The sequence below is a fragment of the Apium graveolens genome, chromosome 9 (assembly GCF_009905375.1).
Source record: "Apium graveolens cultivar Ventura chromosome 9, ASM990537v1, whole genome shotgun sequence".
Taxonomy (NCBI): Eukaryota; Viridiplantae; Streptophyta; class Magnoliopsida; order Apiales; family Apiaceae; genus Apium; species Apium graveolens.
In genome coordinates this window covers 12523076-12540448 of record NC_133655.1, presented here as the reverse complement: position 1 = coordinate 12540448, position 17373 = coordinate 12523076, and the positions used below count along the sequence as shown (strand labels likewise).

At 32.8% G+C, this 17373-nt stretch overlaps 2 protein-coding genes across 5 annotated transcripts; both read left to right on the top strand.

The window, feature by feature from the left end:
* Window positions 1–1125: 1125 nt before the first annotated feature.
* LOC141687359 (putative sphingolipid transporter spinster homolog 2) lies at window positions 1126–7677 on the top strand. The gene is made up of 16 exons (XM_074492601.1): window positions 1126–1439; window positions 1840–1971; window positions 2503–2604; window positions 2914–3018; window positions 3131–3206; window positions 3440–3514; window positions 3703–3805; window positions 3882–3953; window positions 4852–4918; window positions 5084–5175; window positions 5308–5384; window positions 5634–5747; window positions 5873–5992; window positions 6239–6367; window positions 6672–6750; window positions 7184–7677. The coding sequence occupies exons 1-16, from the start codon at window positions 1309–1311 to the stop codon at window positions 7303–7305; spliced, it is 1596 nt and encodes a 531-aa protein (XP_074348702.1). The 5' UTR covers window positions 1126–1308; the 3' UTR covers window positions 7306–7677.
* Window positions 7678–9441: 1764 nt separating this feature from the next.
* LOC141683615 (beta carbonic anhydrase 5, chloroplastic-like) lies at window positions 9442–16703 on the top strand. Of its 4 annotated transcripts, none has more exons than XR_012560371.1 (10): window positions 9442–9686; window positions 9880–9950; window positions 10760–10924; window positions 11012–11060; window positions 11214–11327; window positions 11449–11502; window positions 11604–11686; window positions 11807–11909; window positions 12591–13228; window positions 15615–16703. XR_012560371.1 is itself a non-coding variant. In XM_074488349.1 (9 exons), exons 1-9 carry the CDS (start codon window positions 9600–9602, stop codon window positions 12792–12794), a joined length of 933 nt encoding a protein of 310 aa, XP_074344450.1. In that variant the 5' UTR covers window positions 9445–9599; the 3' UTR covers window positions 12795–14158. The 4 variants fall into 4 exon arrangements, 1 of the variants encoding a protein (XP_074344450.1); XR_012560369.1 differs by having other exon boundaries at window positions 9445–9686; window positions 11804–11909; XR_012560370.1 differs by having other exon boundaries at window positions 9450–9686; window positions 10763–10924; window positions 11804–11909.
* The last annotated feature ends 670 nt before the right edge of the window (window positions 16704–17373 follow it).

The window sequence follows — 17373 nt, the reverse complement described above, 5'->3', positions numbered from 1 at the left end:
AAAAAGTTAAAAAAGTGAAAAAAATAGTTGAAGCGATTAATATTATATGTATAAAGTAAGTATAGTGGAGAGAAGTAATAGATGTAGTTATTTTTAAAATTATAAAAACTTTACTATTTTTTTGAAAAAATTTGAAATGTAAAAAATTGGAAGGTCCCAAAAAGTAAAGTGTGAACAAATGAGAGGGAGAGAGGAAACATCATTTATAACGCGTAAGGGTTGGCTCAGTTTGTTAAACAGAGGATAACTATCCTTTTTCTCACATGTTCGAATTCCAGAGGATAATTTATGATTATGCCTCCTGAGTCAGAATCTGTCGCTTAAACGCGGTTTATCTTGGTTTACGTAATTTGCAGGCTATTACGTGAGACCGTGGGTTTACACCTGTATGATTTGAAAATCAATCAAAATGCACGAAACTCATGAGAGTTGTTTCTTATTGTGTGCCCTTGGGCACACAAGGCACATATTAGAAAACCCAGGGCACACAAGGCACATATTAGAAAACCCGTTACCAGCTAATTCGCATTTAAAATATTCATACTAACAAATGTTGCGCATTACAAAAATATCTTGTTTTAACTGAAATGCCCCGTTTTAAGAAAAATTCACTTACGATCAGGAGTGGACAGATAAATTTTTATTTAGGGGATATCAGATAAATTCTGAAAAAATATCTTTTTATTTCTAAATTTTAAAGAGACACTTTCATATATTTTAAAAAAAATTTAATAATAAAAAAGGAAATTTTTTATCATGGGATCCGTGTTCCTCGATTACTATTACTGGATCCCGCATTTCAAAGTGAAAAGGTTGATGTGTGATATTTTGGCGATTAATTCATAAAATAATAGTCGTATAGTAAATTAAAATTTTCTAATATCTTTACAATTTTTTTATATTTATATTATTTTTCTTAGATATTAAAATTACATTATTTAAAATTCTAAAATATATAGAATTGCATCTAAATTATCCTGACCAGGTTAATGATAAAACAAAGTACTTCCCTCAAAACTAATAAATATAATAAAAATATATTCATGTAATAACTAAAAAAATATATTTTTTCTTGATATACATGTACTATGAAATTGACATTTTACTCAAACTCAAACACTTCACATACTATCTCCACTATCCCACTCAAATAACATAAACTTTCTCAACTTACATTTTACAAGTACTAATAATTACTATATATAGCATGTGATCCCAATTCATAAATTCTATTCTATATAACCCTCATAATCTCACCCACCATTTTCTTGAAATACTTACAGATACATACAATATAATTGTTTATAAATGGGAGAAGTGGTTCCACAAGCAAATGAGGAAGCCAAGAACTCTGTAGTTGTGCCTGTTGATACAGCAGATATGTGTAAAGATTCAATTTTTATATCATCTTCAGAGGCTTCTTGGTTTACCCCAAAAAGGTACTGTCTTTTTTTTTCTTGATTTTTAATGAAAATTTTGGATTTTGATGTGTTTTATGTGTTCTTTTTCATCTGCGTCATCATAAAGTTGAAAACTTTACTCAGTTACAAATTGGGTTTTTTTAGTTTTAGAAGAATAGATACAAGATTGTGTTTTTTGAAGAAAAGATGTGAACTTGATGGCATTCTTCCTTTTTTTTTGTTTGATGTGAAAGTAGTGGACTGATAGTTGACCATGTTTTGGTATTTTGTTCATTATTATTTTTCTGATTATGATGAATTGATCAATGTGTGTTCTGAACAGTTATAATATAGGTTAATGGTTAAAGCAGTTGCAAATTTAGTACATTTAGTCAGGAAAAGCTAAGGTTTTTATTGTTTGTGATTGTTATGTTTTCAGGTTACTTATGATTTTTTGCGTGATTAACTTGATAAATTATGTGGATCGGGGAGCAATAGCCAGCAATGGAGTGAATGGGAATAGAAAAACTTGCACGAAGGGTGGTACTTGTTCATCGGGTAGTGGAATTCAGTAAGTTATTCTTAAGGCCTGCTATTTAGTTTTAATGTTTTTTTGCTAATCAAAGATATTATAAAGAATAAAAAGACAAATATCAAGCACAGCTATATAGTTAGATGTTTCTGTGCTTTATTCCATACCGTGATTGCTATTTTTCTTGGATTCTTCCATGTTTTTGCCACATATGTGTGTATTAGAAAGCAATAACAGTAACAGGCATATGTAATATGTTAACGTGAATCAAGCTGAAATCTTATGTTAAAAAAAGCTTAAAATTTGCCAATAACACATAGCGAATCTTCTGTTAAAAAAGCTTAAAATTTGCCTATAACACATAGCTTGTTGTGTTATTATTGAGGGTGATACCTATAATCACACATTAAATATATACATTTGTCCAGCACTCCAGCATGGGTGTTTTATTTCAACCTCCTAAGCCATATATGAAGTAAAAAAAATTAATTCCATGAGATATACATTCTTTACACTAAGTATTTGTAATTGAATTGCTTTAATTTTATTCAATAATCATATGACATGCAGAGGTGATTTTGAATTGACCAATTTTGAGGATGGCGTTATATCATCTGCGTTCATGGTTGGACTTCTAGTGGCATCTCCAATATTTGCATCCTTAGCACACAGGTAATGATCTGATTTCCCATTTATCAATTTCTATATGTAAATTTTCTTCCCCTTACAAAATTGAGTGAACGCTGTTACTTGAATCTGCAATGAACTCATTATGACCGCATTACTTACTAACTATTTTTGGTCATATTGAGTCTACGAGGCTACAAGTTCTCAAGAAGTTTTTTGAGATTGCCTCATTTTCATTATATTACAGCATTCTTCTTCAGTTGTTCTTAGTTAGCAATAAATTTGCATATACCAACCAGATGAAACAGAGCTTGAGTCAATGAATTGATGTTGCTTATTTCATGAGTTGTGCAGGGTTAATCCATTTAGGCTTATTGGAGTTGGATTGACAGTCTGGACTATTGCTACTGCTGGATGTGGTTTTTCAGTTAATTTCTGGACTATTGCAGTGTGCCGCATGTAAGATTTTTTCTATCAAAAATATACTCCGAAGGCTTCGGGATCGAGGTTATTTTGTTACATTTTAATTTTCATTCCCCAGAGGTCATTACTAATTACTTCATTAAATCAGGCTAGTTGGTGTTGGTGAGGCCTCTTTCATAAGTCTTGCAGCTCCTTTTATTGATGATAATGCCCCAGTTTCTCAGGTCTGCTTTCATTGTTTTGTCTGATTTGTTGACAACTTTTGTAATAACAAAAGCCATAATAGGCGATGCTGCAATATTGGGAACCGAAACAATTTCCATATAGTTTGGTTTTCTTATTTTTAATTCTCAAGCGAGAACTATACGAGAATAGGCAAAAACAGTTTGTGTCATTAATAATTCTAATAAGTAGGTAAATTTGTCATTCTAACCTAATATCTTCTTTTCTATGATAGAAAACAACATGGTTGGGAATATTCTACATGTGTATACCATCTGGAGTGGCACTTGGATATGTGTATGGAGGGTTGGTAAGTAAATATTTTTGTTGGTGCATATAAATCAATATATTGCTCTTCTTTTTCTCGTCTTCACCCTTTTTCTACATGGCTTGTATCTTTTCTGTGGCCAAGTTTGATATTGTGTTAGTAGATTAAAATAGTAAAAATTATAGTTAGCAAAAAAAATTGTAAATAATTATCCGATTTTTCCCCAATAGGTTGGCAATCATTTGACCTGGCATTGGGCATTCTGGGGGGAGGCAATTTTGATGCTTCCATTCGCTATTTTAGGTTTTGTGATGAAACCAATACAGATGAAAGGTATGTGTGTAGTTAATTATACTTTTTTTTGTGGTCCTGTTTCTTGGTTCTAGGTCCTAACCTTTTGCGGTCACAGGTTTTTCTTCTGAATCGGGAAAAGCTTTGAATTCTGCAGAGGCCATTGCCTCAGAGGTTGGAGCTACTGCATGTATGTTTTCGAGAAAAATACAGTATAAATTTCAGCTTAATGACTCATCCTTTATTTTTAACCAATTCATTGAATAATATAGAAGTGTTTAAGATAACTTCGTGTGTGATGTGCTCTACAATATATTAAGTTTGGGTAACAGAATACAAGCATGTTGCCTTCATTGTTGCATAAATGAATGTTGCATGAAAATTGTATTAATCATTTGAAAGAATTTTGGTTATCTTGATTGTAAAACTTGGTCGTTTTTATGAATGTGAAAAATCATTATAGAATATCACCTTGAAAGATTAAACAAAAACTGTCTGCTAAAACTGTCGTATTCTTATATCAACATCAAGTTAGGTTCTGCTTTAAGAAATTTATTGATCACATGGAACTTAAAGTGCTTAGTCCATGATTGGAATCATGTTTAAATTATTGAATATGATGTGCAAGATGTTGTTTAATGAAAAGTAAAGTCATTATATGTGGTACCTTGTAAATTGTATCAGTATGAAAGATATTTACGGGTTATCCTTATTTATGCCCGAGTTGCTTGGCATGATAATTGACTGTCTGACAGAGAATCTGAACAAGAATGGATAAAAAGGATTAGAGATTTCCTGAACTAGAAAGAAACGTATAGTTTATGGCCAAAATAAATCCTTTATTTGCTATGATCATATATCTAGAGCAATACCCACTCGATTTTTAACATATTATCACCAATTCTGAAGTGCATGGTGCGAGTTGGACTAGGAGTTGGTGAATTCCAGCCTGAGAAGTTGATGCATTTTTTTAATCCTTTGTCCTTAATATATATAAACAACACCATGTCATCCTTTTTACCATCATCTCCATTTCTTCAGAGTTAAGATATTGTTTATTTATATAATGGATAATTGGTATGTAATAGGTGTTTCCAATGGCGGAGCATCTGTAAAGGATGGTTTAGATGATCAAACCTCAAGGAGACCTAGAAGGTGAGGCTTGTAAGGCCTTTGCAGCATGTACTGCATGTTGCTGATTTCTGTATTCTTTTCTTCCATCCCACATTTTTTCTTAAAATCTAGAACTCCGGTGCTTTATTCATTTGCTGTAAGTTACAAGAATGAAATTTGTGCTTAAGGGAGTTATTTGTCTTGCAGTTTTAAATGCGGAGGTGTAAATCAATCGCCGAGGTTTTTGAGAGATATGAAAGTGCTTTTGCTTGATAAGGTCTATGTTGTGAATGTTCTTGGTACATCCCTTGACCTTGTAAATTCGTGTTTCTAAACTATTTCTCATCTTTCTGTAACTGTTGTGGATGTTTGTACTCAATGATGTCTCGTACTGATATCCTGTGTTTCCTTGTATTGTCGAATTTTTGTAGGTTACATAGCATACAATTTCGTTATTGGTGCATATACATATTGGGGACCCAAGGCTGGTTATAACATCTATCATATGGTGAGTTCCTTACTAATGATAGGATATGGTAATTGGGGAAAAAGTATTCTAACAAAGAATAATAAGGCCAAATAGTTATTTAATCTTACATATTTCTGCCAAGTAGTTATATAATCATACATATTTTTCTACTATTTATTTATCTTCATCTCTTAGTTGAATCTTTGCACATACAAAGCTTTCAATGCTGATAAAACCTAGATGAAAGCATTTTTACCTCTGCACTCACGTTAACTTAATTATTTTCAGAAAGATGCTGATACAATATTTGGAGGGATCACAATTGTTTGTGGTATAGTAGGAACACTAGCTGGAGGTTTAATTTTGGATCTTATGACTGCTACTATTTCCAATGCATTTAAGGTAGAAGCTTGCATTACATTTATAAGGCTACTTTGCATTTTCAGTTGTTTTTATATTACAATAGATTGTCACATGATCTCAATCATCAGGAAACTATGTTTAATAACATCAAACTGTTCTTGCAGCTTCTCTCAACGGCAACATTCTTTGGGGCAATATTTTGCTTTCTCGCCTTTTGTTTGAAGAACATGTATGGCTTTCTTGTTCTCTTTGCAATAGGAGAACTCCTGGTTTTTGCCACGCAGGTATATATATGAATGGATAGTTATCTTTGTCAGGGTGGTCTATTTAATCCCAATGACATTTTGGTCGGAGCTATTGCATACTTCTACTAGTGGTTGATTCAGGAAAATCAGTTTTCTGCTCTGGTTTTCAGATTGATTGTACTGTTTAATTAAATGTATTTTTTTAATAATTTTCTTGTGCTGTTAACTTATTAGAAAAATTCCTTGGTATGCGACTCATGTTCACATTTTTTTATTTGAATGCAGGGCCCAGTAAATTATGTATGTCTTCATTGTGTTAAGCCAAGTGTAAGACCGTTATCTATGGCTATGTCTACTGTCTCAATTCACATATTTGGCGATGTTCCTTCCTCTCCACTTGTTGGTATACTGCAGGTTTGTACTCTTTAATGTTGCTATAATAATTATTCTACAATGCTTTTTTCTTTAAGCTGTACTCCATTATCTGTGCTTATTATGGAGAGGTTGCTGAAAATCATTTGGGAGGTGGGAACGAAGAACTTGGAAAAACTATAATTTTTTATAATAGCATCTTGTCACTGGTTTATGAAAAGAATTGGAAATTAACAGATGGATATTCAGATTTGTGCGGTTGTTACTGACTATATACATGTTCATATGGTAAACCTCCTGGTGCACCTCTCAAGAAAGTAATACACTCTTTTTGAGCACACTGCAGGATCAAATTAAGGACTGGAGAAAAACTGCTCTGATCTTAACGTCTATATTCTTTCTAGCTTCTGCAATATGGTTTATAGGTAAAGTCAGAATTATTTTCGGATTTCTCATATTTTATTTATAATGCGTTGTTGTATGCATAGTGCAGTACTTTTCCAGAAAGTGACATAATTTATCCTTAACAATAATTATCTTATTTATGTACGAAACTATAATGGAGCAAGGAAAGTGATTATGTTCCGTCCTTCCACCGTTTGCTCATCTCAGAATGAGTAAGACTTGAGAAGTTAGTGGCCACACAACTCATTGATCCTTTATACAAATGATGATCGGCCATCTCCCTGTAGACCTCTATTTAAAAAAAATGGAATCTTATAAAGCTAAGAATTATTTGAAAGTTATACAATATTTTTTTGTTAAAGATTTGCCTTATTTTGTTTCTTGAGATTCCTTCATCTACAATCTCCAGTTCAAGTGGCGATAAATTCTCACAATCTTTTGCAATTATAACAGGGATCTTCCTTCACGGTGTGGACAGATTTAATGAAGATAGCGAGCATACAGACATCACAAATGATAAATCAAAAACTACACCATTGCTTGATGAAAATACTACAGCTATGGCCGAGCCTTAAAATTACCAGAAATCTTGTTTTTTTTACTTTGATCATCGCTTTGCATTGGTGCTATTCTTTCCTGTACATACAAGTTATAGTTTATGATAGATTTGTCTCGGTACTAGTTTTGAGAAGATGTACAAAGCCCTGGCCAACAAAAATCGTTGGGTACATTTTTAGAAGTTTAAAGTTCTGGATAACGACTTGCTCCTTGAGTATCCCTGATCATAAAGTAGTTGCTGATATAGTTATGAGTTATATGCACATGAAGAGCGTTTAGTATTCGATTAGGAAAGAGGTGTCTAGTATTCATCGTAAACTGATGAAACGGAAAAGTGAACCATGTTTTGCGGTTAAATTTGATTTGATGCGATTATCTGGTTCCAGTTATTGAAATTTTGTAAACTAGACTGTAAATTGTAATATTGTTTCATAGGTAAAATAGCTTAGCTTAAGAAAGTGGAAAACCTCAATGAGGAAGGATGTGGTAGTAGATGTCTATGAAGATGGGGCTGGCAAGTACATCTGTTAGCATTATTGTGTGTGTAATGTTACAGTCAACATACTTATCTTAGCCCCATTTTCTTGGAAAATATGAAGGAAGTAGACTTATCCTGATTAAAGCACACACGAGTCCATTATGGCATTATCCATGTGTCACAAGACAAGTAAATCAAGACACGGAAATGCCATGCTCCTCAACTCAGTTTAATTGACCAAACAGAATCACTATTATTATGAATATTAGTATTTAATATAATGTATTTGGTTTCAACTATTAATATATTGTTATTTTAATGTGTTGATATTAATTCACATATCTATTAATTCAATTGGACGCGGAATGAATAAGATCATTTTAATTTCAAACTTAATAAATTTTATTAAATTAGAAAAACATTACACTTAAAAAAGAAAAGTGAAGAAAAATTAATATTATATATAATTAACTAAAAGAAAAACAACAAATATTAAACTACTCCGAATTAGTATATTGTTCACACAAATGCTCGATTAATGCATCTCGAAAGGTAATATGAGTTTTTTTATTTTATTTTTAATGTCTTATTAATTTGAATTAAAACAATTCATGGTGTTTAATATATTTTTTGTTAAATAACTATTATTTATATAAGTGAAAATTAAAAACTACTTAATATATATATAATAACATTCAATTAACAAATTAACTAATATATAAAACATAAAAAGATAATATTTTATTATTAAAAAGATTTAGGCCGGTGAATAGTGTCGGTCTAAATTTAGGTTGGCACTATTCACCGGCCTAAATTGGAACGGGGCAATAAACCACACAGTTGGGTAGATTTGGACCGAAATCGGTCCAAATTTAGGCCAAGAGGCCACTTTTGGAGATGACCTTACATGCTAAGGCCAACCCCAAGAGTGACCTAAAGGTCCAAATTTGGACCGATTTCGGTCCTAATTCACCCAATAATGGCCTAAATCTCGGTCCAAATTTGGATCGAGATTAAAATAATAGTTTTTAATATATTTCTTTTAGTTTATTACATAAAGTTTTGATTTCGGGTATTTATAAATGCAATTAACCGATATTAGGATATTATTATTATTTATTTAAATAATAATTTAAATTAAAAAATATTTAAACATAATTAAATAAATATCATTGCATTTCTTGAATTCAAATTACAAATACATTCAAACATTAAAATAAAGATTACAACACATAAAACTTAATTTGAAACAAAACATAAATGAAAATGCGATGAGAACTAAATTATTAATTTAGTCCGACAAATTAAATCGACTTTTTCCAAGATAGTCAAAATATTGTCCGTAATTATTAATTACTATTTTTCATATATATTTGAAGTTTAATTAGAATTTTATTATTCATTTATTAACAATTTTAAAATAAAACAAGTAATTAATAATAATAATAAAATATAAAGATTATATCTTACATCATACAAAAATAATATATTTATTATTATAAGACCTTGAAATAATTAGATAAACATTTTAAGATTTAGACCGAAATTTATATCAAATTATTGGAGTTGGAGAGAGTTCCGTCCAAATTTGAACAAAACTCTTGGAATTCCGACAAGAAAACCCAAAAAGTTACAAGTACCGGTACCAATCTTGATAACGAATGTGCAGGCTAAGTGACGTGAATGTAATAATAATGGTAGCATAATTAGACTACATGTACACGTATCTAAGTTGCCATTGGTGTTATTTTCCAGAAGTGTGTATCATAAAACTAGATTCTTTATTACACACTCAAAATATCAAAAGTACATTACTGTTGTGCAAAACAAAATATGAAGTACAGATTTCTGGGTTTCAGAAAACGTGGTAACAGTTTCTTCATGTTCCCTAGAGCTTCAGCTTCTGTTGCATCTTCACCAGTAATCTCTCTCTCTCTCTCTCTCTCTCTCTCTCTCTCGCTCCCTCTCCCCCTCCCCCTCCCTCTCCCCCTCCCCCTCCCTCTCTCTCCCTCTCCCCCTCTCTCTCCCTCTCTTTCCCTCTCTCTGTGGTCTGTGTGGATTGTTTTGTATACATAAAAATTCTTGATTTTTTTGTCTGGTATGTGTCTCTTAGCAAATTGTTGAGCCCCAGCTGAAATTCTTGGAAAGGGAGCACACCCATTTGAGATTGCCGAATAATACCAAGTGGGTCTTTCTATATACTTTTACTTTTGATCATTATTTGATATCTTTTTTTGTTATTATGTGTTTTGTCTAATAAGATCCAGTGTTTGTGATTACTGTTCTTGTTTTAATCTGTTTTTGAACAAAACAAGAGACTGCAAAATTTCAACAGTGAGGTTTGTAAGTAAAATAAGCAGGATGTAAGAATTAGCATTTATTTTCAAATTTCCAGGATTGGCTTCAATTCTTGATTTATATGAATGCAATGGAGGAAGAAATGAATATTATGAATCATTACCAACAAAATAGTTAGAATTTCATTTCATTCTCATTTACCAAATTTATTACTTTAAATCATATGGACCATAAGTGTAAAAGAGCTTATGATCAGTTTTAGCAATTTGAGTACCTGAATATGGTCTTAGATGTTGGGTTTCTTTTCTTATCTGAAATGTTGATTTCATTCTTTCAACTTTTGAGCAAGTCTAGTTTAGTTTCCGGTATTTACACAACACTTCCGAGTGAGTATAGTGAACAATTGGTAGTTGAACCCATGGTTGTTTCAATGGAATACACAAATAGCCTAATACCTTCCAGTTGCAAATATTCAGTTTAAATTATTGATGGAGCACCAAGTTATCCGATATAGGAGATAAAAACGTTATATGTGATTGCTTTGCAAAATACATATATAAATAACTGAAAACGAGAAAATATTCGGAATGACGTCAAGTAGTGCTTTTATTACTATTAAATTATTATTATTAAAATATCTTACTTGGTCAATTATTTACTTATAATGGTTTTGGCGATGTATGCCTTTATGTTAGCAGAAGTGAACCAGCATTAGGAATAAAGCCCTCAAGATTGGCCAGAGTACTGCTTCAAGAACCTACAATCAACCAACAGACAAGCACAGTTGGAACTCAGAATGAGAATGATCTGTTTAACGAAATGAAGCATCGATTTCTGAGTTTCAAGAAACACAAGTACTTGTAAGAAACACAAACCTGTGTTATAGGTTTTTTAATCAAGTTTAGTTAAATTAGTGCACAACTTTATAAACTGTTGTTTCCTGTTAGGGCAAACTCGGAACACTATCAAAATCTTGCCAAAGTTCAGACCCCAAAGGTGATAATAGTTTCCACTTCTTTATAATATCTACATTTGCAAGTATAGGAAAAATTTGTACTTCACTAGTAGTGAAATCATCTTCTATGTCTTCCCTTAAGAAGCCAGTGTTTCTATACTTGAAATTGAGATTTACTAATACATCAAGAACAGTTCCTTGTGATTGCTTGCGCAGATTCAAGGGTTTGCCCCTCCAACATATTAGGATTTCAACCTGGAGAAGCCTTTGTGGTTCGCAATGTGGCCAATTTGGTACCTCCGTTTGAGGTGTTGTTTGAGTAACACTTTAATTATCCTTAGTTTGAGATAGTATATGGTTTATTAACATATAAATGAAGAATGTCTTTCTATATTGTAAATTGAGCATGCATGTTCTTTTTATATGCAGAATGGACCTTCAGAAACAAAGGCTGCTCTTGAGTTTTCAATAAATACTTTAGAAGTAAGTTTTAACATCTTTTTAAGAAACCTATGGCTCTGAGTTTATTTTACACGCTCCATTTTATTTAGAGACATTGATCTCTGCCATGCAACCTTTAATAGGTTGAAAATATACTAGTAGTTGGCCACAGCTGCTGTGCAGGCATAAATGCCCTAATGAGCATGCCAGATCAAGCCGATTCAAGGTTTGGTTACTGCATTGTAAATTGCTAGTTGATTTAGTGTCCCTACTTCTGCAATTGTAAAGAAGATAATACCCTTTGATAAAGTTTTGAAAATATTTAATGTTTAATCTATTCCAGTAGTTTCACTAATAGCTGGGTAATAACCGGGAAGAATGCGAAGTTAAGCACAAAGGCTGCTGCTTCAGATCTCAGCTTCGACCAGCAGTGCAAACATTGTGAGAAGGTATTTACTTATGCTGTAACTATGCTTGATTGGCATTCTGTTTAAAGAATCTAATGCATAGAGGTTAAGCGTAGAGTAGGCCTGCTTTTTTATTGTAAGGGGCAAAAAATACAAATCAAGTTATTTGCACCTGCATCCGGAATAACCTTGGGCAAGTTCTTTTTTCAGTATCCAATTCCAAGCTAATAATTATCACATTCCAAATATGGTTTAGATACATAGGTACTAGTATCTCATGGCCAGTTATCCCCATCTGCTTTAAGATACATATTATTGTTTTGAGCGACTTAATACAGAAACACTTCTAACACAAATGATGATGCTTCACAAACTGGTCCTGTATATCAAACAACTTAGGCTTCTCAATTTCATTATGCATAATTGTGGCAAGCTGAAACTGAATCTAGTAATTTGACTCCTGCCTTAATACCTGCTGACGTGTATGCTCCGTAAATGAGCAATTCATAATGTAATACATGTTACTTACTATTTTTGATATCCTATGAGCACAGTGCACTTGGATTTATTGACCTTTAATTGAAGTACCCCGGAAAATTATCATCTTCTTATTCTTATTTTTGGTGTAGAATGTATTACATACTTATAAAGCATGAGGCACTTGCATGATGTTTTTTTTTAGTTAATAATAAGTTTTTTTAATGCCTTTTTTGGTTCGTCTAGGTATCAATCAACCATTCCCTGTCAAATTTGCTGGCTTACCCATGGATAGGAGAAAGGGTGTCTAGAGGGGTGCTTTCTCTTCATGGCGGATACTATGATTTTGTCAATTGTACATTTGAAAAATGGCAACTTGAATACCAAAGTAATAGCACCAAGAATGGTAGTGGTCGATACCTGATCAGCAACAGGGAATTTTGGAGCTGAATAATATTATTGCATCATTGTTGTAATTGCTTCCTGTTAGTTGTAAATTATGTACATAACACTAATTCTACACAATTGACTACTGTTGTAACTCTTGATTGGCCATGGAGGCGCTAGTAAATATGATTTCTTCTATCAGTTCCAAATATCTAAGCTATTTTATCTTGTTTTACAAGTGGTGTATATGTATGTTCCAAAGGTTTCACATATATTTACTTTTCTCTTTAAAGTAACATTAGATCTGCTTGATATGGAACAGGATTTCATAGACATCTACTTGACTAACAGAATGGGGGTTGGGGAGAGAGTTCAAGTAGATACTTCGAAACTTTTTTTTACTATCGGACCCATTGAGGCAGTGAAAGCTTCTTCAATGGTAGGAGTTCAAATCGATTACTTGCTTGTAAAGCTCTGGTGCTACAGTGCTAATTAAGGTATTTACGATCCCTGCAAAAAACATATTTTTCCACCCTAAATGCTGTAGTTTTCATATGTGCGTTTATCTGTGTTCGTGGATAGTACATTTATTCATAAATTGGTGGACAGTCCTTGCTGTCAATTAATGACAAGAAGCCATTTGGATATAAAGTTGGAGATGCAGGTTAACTACAAATGTGCAAATCTTCCCACCAAACCATACTTTAGTGTAATGAAGTTGTAACTTCCCTCAAGAATCAGTATATATAAGCCTAACACAACTAGTAGCAGAACATCGTCAACCAAGCTAAAAACAATTTGTTTCAAATATCAATTTGTACTGTACCCAAAATATGGCTAATGCATATTATTCATCAACTCTCTTGCTGCTCTTAGTTGTCTCACTGACATCTATGTTTAGCACTGAAGTTTATGTAGAGGCTCGCCACCTTTTGGAGACAACTTTGCCGGAGCTCCCGAAACCTGAGCTCCCATCACTGCCAAAAGTTGAACTTCCAAAACCTGAACTCCCACAAATGCCGAAGGTGGAACTGCCACCATTGCCCCATGTCCCAACTCTGTCAAAACCCGAGTTACCAAATATTCCAAAGCCAGAACTGCCACATTTCCCTGAGCTACCTCATCTGCCTAAAGTTCCTGAGCTTCCCAAGCCCGTACTCCCAACTCTACCAAAGGACATGCACATCCCATCCATCCCTTTTCCTCACTCAAGCAATCCATGAACATTTCTTTATGTAGTATTTTACAGTACTTTCATATAAATTTGTTGTCCAAATTCGATGTTCAGAGTCTGTGACACTGTTTCGTATTCTGTTCCTCTGTATCTGTTTGTGGAGTTTATTATATGTATTTCCTAATGTATCAAATATATTTTGTGTATTGGTTCTTCTTCAGCCTTATATGGAAATTTATGATGCTTTTTATTATACATGTTGCATAGGAAAGGTTGGTAATAGTAGTAGGAAACATCTATCAGACGGAAATAATAAGTTATAAAGTACACAAAAATGAAAAATGAATTTAATAAATAAATGTATATGCTTCAGAGTTATTACATATAATCTTCCTACTAAAGTGTTAACTTTGTATACCAGGTTTAGTGTAAACTAGCTCCATAGGTGTCACTTGTCAGGCATGTACATTGTCTAAACTTGCATGTTTATTAACTGTGTACATGTTATATTAACTGAAATATATGTTAGTGTTGTGAGATGCACTTTCTTTTAATTTTATATTGGACAACCGATAGATGATATTCGTAAAAGATATACTTGGAAGTGTTAGCTACCAAAACAATGATTCTTTAGGTACTTCCTCTTGTTTTGTTTTCAGTTTTTGGACACTAGAACAATTCAAATGGCAAGTCTTAAACCCTTTATTTTTTTTATTGTTACTGATTGTTTGTGTATGATGCTAAAGTTCATTTGCACTCTGTCAAAAAAAAGTAGTTCATCTGCAACAACTCTAGTTTATGTGTGTGGATGTGGGGTTTAATTGCCAGTTTAGGACTACAATACCCTAAACAAATGATTAAACTAGGGTTCTGCAATTGAACTTTAGTCCTACACTTAAACTCCGACTTCAAATTATTCATATAAGTTTATAGGTTCTGCAATTGAACTCTATGCCAACACCTGAATTCTACATTTTTTTTTGTCGAAAGACATCATTTATGAGATTATCATTTAAACAAGCTTGTGCATGGGAAAAGGTTCCAGACCTGAAACCTACAGTTATTGAAATAAACTGGGCAAACAAGAGAGAATGGTGTTAACCTTGATATTAAAACGTAAATGGTCCTCCTCAGTTATGTAATAGGAATAGTACCATCTTGCATATGTAGTAGTCCTAGGTTCCGCCATAGAACACGTTTATAGAACCAGAACACAGTGTCTTGCATTACAGTACCTTCGATTAGCAGCCTAACATAGTGTTCTGTAAAGCAGTTTTGGCGTTCTGCAGTCGAACACATAAGCACTGCATTCATTTTGTAATATAAATTTTGCATGATTGAGCAGTATAGTGGATGGGTTCTGCTTATATTAGTATCACGCGAATTTCGTAGAAGAACACTTAATTCAAAGGGAAGCTTGTGATGTCACATATATTGTCAAACACAGTATAAAATACTATGTTATACTGAAGTTACTAATAAAATTGTATAATTATAATAATGCATGTAATGTACAACAAAATGCAAGATATTTGTTCTACAGAATCTAGTGTTCAGTTGCAGGACCTAATACACTCTCTTTTTATAATTTGTAAATTTAAATTGATGTTGTTTTTTACGTAGGGTAAATGAAAAATGAATTCATGTAGGTTTCAGATATATAAGCATTTCTTTTTCAAGTAATATAAGATCTGCTTGATATGGAACAGATTTTCAAGTGAATGCTTTAAAACTTTTTAGCCCTATCGGATCCATTGAGGCAGGGGAAGCTTCCTTACTTGTAAAGCTCTGTATGATGATAGGAGTTCAAGTTGATTACTTACTTGTGAAGCTCTGGATGGACTACTGCAATTTAAGGTATTTACGATCCCTGCAAAAAACATGTTTCTCCACCCTTAATGCTGTAGTTTTTCGTATGTGCGTTTATCTATGTTTGTGGATAGTACATTTTATTCATAAGTTGGTGGGAAATTTTTGCTGTTGACAAATCAATGAAAAGAAGCCATTTGGATATAAATTTGGAGGAGCAGGTGAACTACAGATGTACAAATTTTCCCACCAAACCATACTTTAGTGTAATGAAGTTACAACTTATCTTGAGCATCATCAGTATATATAAGCCTGACTGAACTTATAGGAGGACATCCTCAACCAAGCTTAAAACAATCTATTTCTAATTATCAACTTCTACTGTATCGACCCAAGATATGGCTAGTGCATATCATTCATCAACTCTCTTGCTGCTCTTAGTTGTCTCATTGACATCCTTGTTTAGTACTAAAGTGTTTGTAGGGGCTCGCCAACTTTTGGAGACAACCTTGCCTGAGCTTCCGAAACCTGAGCTTCCATCATTGCCAAAAGTTGAACTTCCAAAACCTGAACTTCCGAAATCTGAACTCCCACAAATGCCGAAGGTGGAACTGCCACCATTGCCCCATGTCCCAACTCTGTCAAAACCCGAGTTACCAAATTTTCCTAAGCCAGAACTGCCACATTTTCCTGAGCTGCCACATTTCCCTGAGCTACCTCATCTGCCTGAAGTTCCCGAGCTTCCCAAGCCGGTACTCCCAACTCTACCAAAGGACATGCACATCCCATCTATCCCTTTCCCTCACTCAAACAATCCATGAACATTTCTTTATGTAGTATTTTACTCTTTCATATATGTTTGTTGTCCAAGTGCACTGTTCATAGTCTGAGAGACTGTTTCGTTTTCTGTTCTTCTGCATCTTTTTGTGGAATTTATTATAGGTATTTCCTCATGTATTAAATATATCTTGTGTATTGGTTCTTCTCCAGCCGTGTGTGCAAATATATGATGATTTTTATTGTACATGTTCCAAGGTAAAGGTAGGTGATCATGGAAACAATCAGGTTCAAACAATTACTTCCTATATTACAAATATTAGTATGAGTTGTTTATATATTAATTACTATTTTATGAATTTGGAGTGTTTCTGGTGAAAATATTTATGATTGAAGACCAGTCGAAATTTGACACGCAACCTTTTAGGAGTATCTTTTATCGTGTGTTCATAGACGGAGGCCACATAAAATCAGTATTACTATCATCAAACAATCAGACCAGGTTTTTCCAGCAAAAGATCCGGAAAAAGATTTTGCTGTTCTAAATCCTCTCCAAAAAAATCAACTGATCCATTTTATGATAAAATTTTCGTATCAGTAGGGCTCATTTGACAAATCTGAATAATAATTTCTGAACGATTATATGTAATTAATCTGAATGCTCAACTATCAACTTGTAATATTGTTTGTTAAATTAATAAAAAAAATATGAATGATAAAATTAATATTTTTTAAATTTAATGATATTAAATTTATTTACTTCATAGTATTATTATGTTATAGTACTGTATGTACTTATTTTTTTAATTAATTATCTTAAACTAAATTTAAGTAATTCTTATAAAACTTTGAAAATTTCACAATAATTTTTTTATTAATTAA